The sequence below is a fragment of the Pseudophryne corroboree genome, chromosome 9 (genome assembly GCF_028390025.1).
Source record: "Pseudophryne corroboree isolate aPseCor3 chromosome 9, aPseCor3.hap2, whole genome shotgun sequence".
NCBI classification, from domain to species: domain Eukaryota; kingdom Metazoa; phylum Chordata; class Amphibia; order Anura; family Myobatrachidae; genus Pseudophryne; species Pseudophryne corroboree.
The window spans coordinates 110,360,946-110,371,026 of NC_086452.1; the positions used below are offsets into that span (position 1 = coordinate 110,360,946).

A 10,081-nucleotide genomic window follows, 5' to 3' on the forward strand; every position below is an offset into this window, starting at 1 on the left:
AGACACATCTATTATCAGACATTGTGGTAAGTGTTACCCGTATTAAGTGAATGTCCCTATCTCCCATAATGTCAATTCAAAAATGAACCGATGTGTTCATGCTAGTGCTAAATCATAAATGAGCAATTGTGTTATTACTAGTATCATATTATGGATAAACAAATGTGTAAATACATCAACTTGTTTTCTAAAAGGATCACAGCATATTAGTGGAATCACAGCGTATTTCTTGTGTCTCTAGGACAAGCAGTCCCTATTCAACTGAGTTGCCATGTCACAAACTGTTGCAGAGCTGAATGTTTCCAAAACAATATGGTTACTAACAAATACAATGTAGGTTTAACATTTGTCTTAGAGATTAGCACTCATCCTTGCGATGGATACCATACGTATGTCATGTGACTTTATTACATACAGATCAAAAATGGCATTCAGTTACTCTAAACGTTTTTTTTCACATAATTCACATGTGGCACATAACTTAATCAGCTCTACAATATCCCTGAGCTCATTTACAGCTCAGATTGGAGCTGTGTTGCAAATGGTAATTTAATGCATGTGATAATCTCTCTCCACTATAATTCTGAATCAAACCACATGCGGCCTCACAATTTTTGTTTCAAGAAACATTTGAAACCATCACATATAATAATGTACCGAGACATGTCACTGCCCATGAATATTATAAAAATTAAAAAAAAATTATTATTTTTCTTCTCACAGATACATGTCTCCTTATTCAATTTCAATAAAGCATATTAACCTGTTAATTAACACATATGAACTGATATACCTGGACTTAATCACATATGGTATTCGGTGAGGGACAAAATGTCACCTAATATTTCACCGTTATACCAGTGTGATCAGTCTGAGAAACATTTTGGTCAACTGGGACCATAGGTGCACCTCTATTAATTAATTGTTTTGAGGCCTCAATTTCAATTTTTCAGTGTGGATTGTATCAAGCTTTTGTGTAATAGGTAGAGAGAAATAGTACAATCCAATATACAGTTACCCCCATCTGCTGCCCATCCTCATCAAGAGAGCGGAAGAAGGGTGAGAGTAGGGGTACTGATGGATTGATAGAAAAAAAGCCACAGTATCCCCTGGTATCTCCGTCTCAGGTGTTAGAGCAATCCTGTTGCCTAAGGCATTGCAGGACTGCAATGTGCCGCGGAGACCAGTGGGATACCTGTGAAATGAGAGAAAGAGTATATCAACCTGAAAGACAAAGAATTATAAAGTACCCAATTAAGCTAAGGATCACTTATTTAATTTTGTATAACGATGTACTTTGTAAGTGTGATCCATAGCTTATGTCAACTCAAGAGCACATGAACAAAAATGAGACTATTGTATAATTTATAGTCCCAATCAATTGATCTTATCACCATAAACATTATTAAAAATAACCAAAATTGTTCAGTAAAACGGGGAAGCAGGATACTACATTCTGTAGATAAGGAAAACAAAGGGGGGCATTAACCATAAACTTGATGTTTGAATAGAATTAATTGTTGATTGAGGACAGGGCAGTCAATCTTAGGTATGGAATTAAAGGTATATGTTGCGCCGCTTCCTGCGGCTATATTAATGCCACTCCATAATAAGATCTTGAATCTAACTGTCTGTTTTTCAGCAGCTCAATAACCTAATTGACGTTTGGGCATGCCTTGGAACATTACAGTTCCAACTCCAGGTGATGCTAAGCATAGCTAGTTGGTAAAGACGCCCAACAGTTAAACATGCCTCCCTAGTTTTAAACAGCGCTGTACATTGCTGGTTACCACATCTCAAGGGGAGTTTCATATGCCGTCCAACTTCTCCGGTCAATGCGTCCCTAGAAGTAATTGTCACTGCCACTAGCCGTGACTAATTCACTGGCTCCTGAGTTGCGGCTTGACCTGCCGCCCTGTCCAGCCTCTCCAGTAAGTGCGTCTCCAGAAGTGATTGCCACTGCCGCTTGTAACGGCTAGTTTGCCGGATCCAATAAAGCGGTTTTACATGCCGCCCGACACAGCGTCCTCCTGCAGAGAGGAGCTGATCAGTGGAGCATAACGTCTCAGCTGTACGTACGTTTCACAACCGTGCTTGATCACCAGCCTGATGTTGATCCTGTGTGTCCACTATTTAAGATCCCTCCATGTCACTCAGCTGTTCTGAATTCTTATGTAAATGGTTTAGAGTCAATCACGATTGCTTCCAATATAGCTGAGTGAGACTGGGGAGATATTAGTAGCTTTTCTAAATGTCTCAAAAGTTTTCAAACCCTTTGACACTTGATTAATTACTAAATGAGCATCACACCTGGTTAGTAGTGTGGATGCGGCTGCACTGCTTGTATATATATTTATGTTAGTTGATGGATATAAGGGTTCCCTCTGCTGTTTAGCTATCTATGCCAGGCTGCTATTATGGATGTTTTAGTATGTTTTTCAAATACAATTGGTTTATGTTAGTGGGATGGTACCACTTAATTTATAGATAAGCTCTAATTGCGGAGGACACATTGTTCTGTTTTAATGGCTTTTATTATCATGTTCTATGATATGTCACCGTTTGATTTGTTATTGTACTGGTTGGCACACTCTAGCTCCGTGTGAGCGCTTTTTGCCTATGTTTGCCGTTTTTAGTCACTGTTTATTTATTTTAAATGTTTTTTAATTGAGTCATTTGTCACATTGTTCTGTTTACCAGGGCTCTAGACGCGTTACCATGGGGACCGGCAAAGCCTGATGACGTCACTTCCGGGTAGGCCAAGACGCCGATACCGGAAGTGCGGGACAGGGGACGCTCGGGAACTCCGTGGTCCACGCAGCTGAGAGTCATTCCTGTGGGGGTAAGTGGGGTCATCTTATGTTATAAATATACACTGTTTGGCACTGATTAATTGTCTGAGGAAGGGGAAGTGTCCCCGAAACGTTACCTGTCTGCTTTAATAAACACTTCACGGGGTGAAGTTTTTTCACCATTCCATGAGTCTGTGAGTGCCACCTATCATTGGTGGTCATTCCGAGTTGTTCGCTATTTTTTTCGTTCGCACAAGGTATGCGCAAAATTGCGAACATGTTGCAAAATAGCGAATATCCGCCTCCAACGTATTTTTGCTAATTCGTCCGCAGTATTACACAAAGTGGGCGTATGCCAAATAACATCGCAGTAATGCGAAACCATCGCATTAACACATCGTAAAAATACTAACTTTTCATAGATTTACATATTCTTCTTAAAATTGCACACGCTTTTGCGGAAAAACGCACAGCAATGTATTTTTTTTCTATTAAGTTAAATTACACCTTTCAGTTTAAAGTCCACAAGCCCTCCTCAATTACGAATCCAATTAGTGTAATGAATGATAATGGTCATGACCAATTAAGTCTTCAAAAAATACCTGAAGAACACTTTGTAGGCATAATTGGCCATCAACATTTAAATGTTTAAAATAAAAATATAGGCCCTCATTCCGAGTTGTTCGCTCGGTATTTTTCATCGCATCGCAATGAAAATCCGCTTAGTACGCATGCGCAATGTTCGCACTGCGACTGCGCCAAGTAACTTTGCTATGTAGAAAGTAATTTTACTCACGGCTTTTTCATCGCTCCGGCGATCGTAATGTGATTGACAGGAAATGGGTGTTACTGGGCGGAAACACGGCGTTTCAGGGGCGTGTGGCTGAAAACGCTACCGTTTCCGGAAAAAACGCAGGAGTGGCCGGAGAAACGGTGGGAGTGCCTGGGCGAACGCTGGGTGTGTTTGTGACGTCAACCAGGAACGACAAGCACTGAACTGATCGCACAGGCAGAGTAAGTCTGAAGCTACTCCAAAACTGCTACGAGGTTTGTGATCGCAATTTTGCGATTACTTCGGTCGCACTTTTAAGAAGCTAAGATACACTCCCAGTAGGCGGCGGCTTAGCGTGTGTAACTCTGCTAAATTCGCATTGCGACCGATCAACTCGGAATGAGGGCCCTAGATGTTTTAAATGTGCCTGGTCTATTTTTTTTTTTTTTTGTGTGTGTGGAGGTGTAGTTTGTGAATGAAGGTGTTTGCATGTTTTTTTAGTCAATAACCTCCTAACTGTTTATTTTTTTTTTGTAAAAATCTTACGTTAGATGTGTGAAATGTTTAAGGTAATCAATTTCTGCTAGCCAATCTGCTGTTCCTTTATTGCATTAATAAACACAACACCCGCTTAACTTGAAATATTTTTTTTTATTGTTTGTAATAATTATTTTTTGGTGTGTTTGATTTTTTTTTAACGGAAAAATAAAATGATTTTAAATAAAAATTATGAAAACTTTTCCAGCTGCTCCACACTCCTCAATAATCCCTGCAGGTGTTGGCGCATGGTGACAAGAATGCCCACAAAACTAGTGGGATCTCCAACTGCAACATCTGAAATTAAGAGGAAACATAAACATTACTAACTTACTCACATTACCTATTATACAAGCAAGGCACAAAGCACACTTTAATGCAGGCATGTCCAAATTGCGGCCCTCCAGCTGTTGTGAAACTACATATACCAGCATGCCTTGACACAGTTTTGGGGTCAGAGAATGCAAAAGCTGTGTCAGGGCATGCTGGGATGTGTAGTTTCTCAACAGCTGGAGGGCCGCAGTTTGGACAGGCCTGCTTTAATGGCAAAGTGACTACATCATAGCTGTTTTAAGGATAAATCAGTAGCAGAATAACACACAAGCCTGCTCAGCAATGTTTTTTTTTATTATTAATTTTTTATAAAGTGTACCACACCATGGGGTACATTTACTAATATGGGAGTTCTATTTAAGATGGGACGTTGACCATAGCAACCAATCAAATTCAACATATTATCTTGTAGAAGGGGCCAAAAAATTACAAGTATAATCTTATTGGTTGCTATGGGCAACATCCCATCTTAAAGAGAACTACCATCTTAGTAAATGTAACACCATGTTGGGATTCATTCACATCTGGAGTGAAGCAGACTTATCTTTTGTGGTGTTTGCCCTGCATCATCACACTGCATATCAACATCTTCAGAAGGACAACATATCGTAGCATGCCCACACTCCCTGAAAGCCTGCCTTACTTACTACATAAGGTCCAACATGTTTTTAAAATTCAAATAATCATTTTGTGAGTGTAACTTTCACAACACAAATCATTGTGTCGTTAGCCTGGCTAACAAAGTGAAGCATGCGAGTTGAATGTGCAAATATTAGGAATACTCAGGCACAAGTGTAAAAGACCAACAACATACTAAACTCCACTCAGGTCTAACTGTTTCACTGACAACCTAGCACATATAAACCCTGTTGTCCTGGCAACCCTGTCGACCTAATGAGTGTCGACCTAGAGTGGACAGCCTAAACATTGCACACATAGACACTGTACATCTTATGATACTCACATAAATGTACAAGCAACATCTATACCATGAAGAAGAACACAAACATTTTTCCTTGGGCCAAGATTGGCCACAGTACAACACTGCATGTATTGTAAGTGTAAGTAGGTAACCAATACATTTTAAATGTTTAAAAACTTACTCTCATCTGCCACATGCGGACTCCCCGGAATATCCGCTGGGGCTTCTGCTGCCCATTCACTGGGTGGGGAAGGCGGCTGGATGGGGGAAGGAGGCTGGATGGGGGAAGGAGGCTGGATTGGGGAAGGAGGCTGGATTGGGGAAGGAGGCTGGATTGGGGAAGGAGGAGGGATTGGGGAGCTGTTTTCAGAGGGTGGGTCTGATTGAGAGGGGGAGGGGGGCGGAGAGGGTGTTTGGGCAACAGAGGGGGAGGGGGCCAGAGAGGGGGACTGGGAAAGAGAGGGGGAGGTGGCCGGAGTGGTTGTTTGGCCTTCAGAGGGGGAGGGGGACAGAGATGGGTATTGGTAAAGAGAGGGGGAGGGGGACTGAGAAGGGGACTGGGAAGGAGAGGGGGATTGGGCGACAGAAGGTAAGGGGGGCTGAGAAGGGGACTGGGAAGGAGAGGGGGATTGGGTGACAGAAGGGGAGGGGGCCTGAGAAGGGGACTGGGAAGGAGAGGGGGATTGGGCGACAGAAGGGGAGGGGGCCTGAGAAGGGGACTGGGAAGGAGAGGGGGATTGGGCGACAGAAGGGGAGGGGGTGTGAGAAGGGAACTGGGAAGGAGAGGGTGATTGGGCGACAGAAGGGGAGAGGGGCTGAGAAGGGGACTGGGAAGGAGAGGGGGATTGGGCGACAGAAGGGGAGGGGGCCTGAGAAGGGGACTGGGAAGGAGAGGGGGATTGGGCGACAGAAGGGGAGGGGGCCTGAGAAGGGGACTGGGAAGGAGAGGGGGATTGGGCGACAGAAGGGGAGGGGGGCTGAGAAGGGGATTGGTCGGGGCTCCCAGCAGCAGCAGCTTGCTGTTGTGCTCGCCCTAGAATGACATATGTAATATTTAGGTTGTAGCATGAAAAATTATAACAACAGCATTTTTCTATTACACTGTTCTGTCCCATGTTAAAGACACAGGGGTAACATTAATAGGTTTTTCTAATTTTAAAACTGGTGATGTTGCCCATAGCAACCAATCAGATTATACGTAACATTTATTAAGCTGCTTCTAGAATATAATAGATTGAATCTGATTGGTTGCTCTAGGCAACATCACCAGTTCTAAAAACCTCCCACCTTATTAAATTTACCCCACAGAGCAAGTTATTGGGGTCAGTTGACAGCCTGTGTAGCAACTCTGTATAACAACATGCACTTTTTCAGAAGCACCTTGCTACACAGTCAGTACTGCTTGCCCTAACCACACACACTGTGTCATGTTTATTCTACAATAGTTCATTGTCAGTGTGCAAATTTTCACACTATCACTTAGTGAAAATAGGCAAAGTTTATGCTAATAATCTCAGTGTTATTTAATGTAATATGAAACTTACTGCGCCTACGTATATCACAGATTTGTTGGCGGAGTTCCGCCAACAGGTCCGGCGTGCACCTGCGGAGGTCGCTCCAGCGCCTCTCCAGCTGGATGATGGTCCTCCTGCTCCGGGGGCGGGTTTGCAATAAGCGGCGGACCTCCGCGTAGGCCTCGCGCTTTACCCTATTTGGGATAAAGGGCCCTGCGCGGCCTATGCGGCGGTCCATTACCGCTACCAACACGCGCAGCTCGCGGTGTGTAAATGCTGCTGCGCGCATGATGGCAATGGCGTTTTCCATATATGGGCTTATATTTATAGTGTGTGGTGGCATGTGATTGGTTGTAATTGTATGGTGTCATCTAATAAACTTTATTGATGTGTGCATTGCATAAACTTTATTGTTTTGTGCATTGCTGTGAAGGACAGCGGGGGCAGTTCGCTATAGCGGAAATTCGCAGCCGCGGAAAAAACATCAAAAACAATACGTACACTCACAATTACACACACACACACACACACACACACTCACATACACACACAAACACTCACTCAAAATCACACACACACACTCACATACACACACACACACACACACACACACACTCACATACACACACAATTATAGAAAAGTACTTGTTTCAATCTGTGTACTCACCACATTTGTCAAGAACAATCAGCTGCACAAAGTCACAAAGTTTACGACATTTAGGATCATATGTTGTGTATTTTGTAATATCAACAGATGCACAAACCAAACAAAAAAACAAAAACAAAACAGTTATTAAACCAATTATCCTAATCAAAAATCAATTAGACATTAATAAAAAAAAAAAAATTGTTTCATAATACATGATAAGGATAATATGTCAGATTTATCACATAAAATAATAATAATAAAGACCCACACAACAAAACAATTACACTATGAACTTTCGCTAGCTACCTAAATGACATCAGACCAAAATGAACATACAAATACAGTGAATTTTGGAAAATAAATATGGTAAATTTCAAAATACCTGAAATATTCACGGACAATGCGTGCCCTTATTTCATTTCCCCGCCGGGAAACACTCCCCCCACTGATTGTCCGGCCAACCCTGGCTCCTCATCAGGCAATTCCTCTGTTTGAGGAAGCTCTACGCGACTCCTTACAGCGATGTTATGGAGGATAGCGCACAGGACCACAATTTTACTTGCCATCTCCGGCGAATTCATGATGTCGCCACCAGTGCGGTGGAGCACACGAAAGCGCCCTTTAAGGACACCAATCGTGTGCTCCACCAGCTGTCTAGTGGCAGTAAGCGCGAAATTAAATGCCGTCTGTGGTCCTGGCCTGGGCTTACTGTAAGGAGTCATGAGCCAGGGGGTGCAAGGATATCGACGGTCTCCTGTTTGATGAGATTAAAAGATGAAAATTAAATTAGAAAATTAAAATTAACTAAAATAAAAAATAAAAAAAATCTAAAATACTCACCCAATAACCACATGTCTTGGCCTTCCATCGATCTTAATCTCTGCCATATCCCTGATTGTATAATGACATGTGCATCATGGGAGTTCCCCGGGAACTTAGCATTCAGGGACAGGATCTGGAGGGATGGCCCACAAACAACCATTACATTCAGAGAATGAAACAGTTTCCTGTTTCTATAAATTTCTTCATTATGTCTTGGTGGTACAATAGCTACATGTGTGCCATCCACAACCCCAATAACGTGTGGGAAGCGACTACCACCTTCCCCAAATTGCCGCTTCACCACATCCAGGGCACCAACATCCAAAGGCATTGATATAAATTGCTTTACTCTTTTGATGAAAGCCTGGCTGACACGCCGCAGGACCTTACTGAACTTGCCCTGCGACATGCCAACCAGATCTCCCACCACATGCTGATACAAGCCAGTGGCAACAAAATGTAACACAGCAAGGAATTGTGTCAATGCTGGTATTGCTGTAGAATACCTAATGGATTGTTCTAGATCACTCTCTATTATGGAGAGAGTGTCTAGGATTAGATGAGGTGGCAGTCTGTATCTGTGCAACACAACATCATCAGGCATCCCAAAAAGAAGGACACGGGTACGGAAAATTGGGGGACTAGCACGCCTCCGTTGCCTTGGATGATGAGGAGCCGATTGGGGTTGGAGGGCTTGCGCCGGTTGGGGTGGGAGTGGTTCGGTGGGTTGGGGTGGGAGTGCTTCCGCTGCCACATGAATAGACAACACCAACTTAAAAAGAAGGTAAGAATCATGACACAAAAAAACAAACAAAATACACACATTGTCATCCATATTCAATATAAAAGTGTATGGGTGTTAACTTACTGCTTGTGCGTACTCCATTTCTTCACATTTTAAATAGGATCCGAAAACACATAATTGAAATTTAAAAAAAAAAAGCAAAATTAGATAATTACCAACAACATAGGTTAACATCACAAAACAAAAAAAAAAAGATATCAACCCTACCCATTTAATGAATGTAACAATATATAGTATTCAAAATAAGTATGACTCATTTTATGTAAAAAAAAACCCCATCAAAATACAATAAAACACAAAACACATATTCAAATTTAATACTGCAAAAAACAGCCCTACTTTGTCAACAAAAAATGCTTTGTAAACAAACAAATAAGACACCTACAAGAGAGAGAAAAGGACTCTAAGAAATCAGATACACACTTGCAACAAACAGCAGGACACACAGAGATAGACTACTTACCTGCTCAATAAATTCATGTTTAAATGTAGCAAACAAAAATTCCAAAAAAGGCCTACTTGGGCAGAAAACAAATAGTGTGGCCAAACACCACTAATGACACACCTACAAGAAAGAGAAATGGACTATAATAAATAAAGTATACACTCTCAACAATAGAACGGACACACTGTAAAGTACAGGTAACAAAAATATTACATAGTACATAAGAATACATTTATATGTCAAACAGTTACCCACCAAAATAGTAAGACCCTGCTTAAAAAACGACAAACTTCCATTGCACACCCATACATACTTGGTTTGGTAATAGCCTAATTTAGTAATACAAACAAAAGAAACTTAGCAAAAAATAAGCAATACGCAACACAACATTAAAACATTTTCTAGCTAACAAACGCACATTTGTCTGCAATATACTGAAACAAAAACTCACTCAGCAAAGTTTTAGCAAACACGACCACCTTCTCAGAAA

The 10,081-nt window shown here is 41.7% G+C and overlaps 1 protein-coding gene across 1 annotated transcript; it reads right to left on the reverse strand.

The window, feature by feature from the left end:
• Nucleotides 1-4,246: 4,246 nt before the first annotated feature.
• Nucleotides 4,247-9,626, reverse strand: LOC134958746 (putative uncharacterized protein DDB_G0290521). Its single transcript, XM_063941489.1, has 4 exons — nt 9,610-9,626; nt 7,538-7,677; nt 5,538-6,389; nt 4,247-4,398 (listed from the first exon to the last, which is right to left on the reverse strand). The coding sequence occupies exons 1-4, from the start codon at nt 9,624-9,626 to the stop codon at nt 4,292-4,294; spliced, it is 1,116 nt and encodes a 371-aa protein (XP_063797559.1). The 3' UTR covers nt 4,247-4,291.
• Nucleotides 9,627-10,081: the final 455 nt, after the last annotated feature.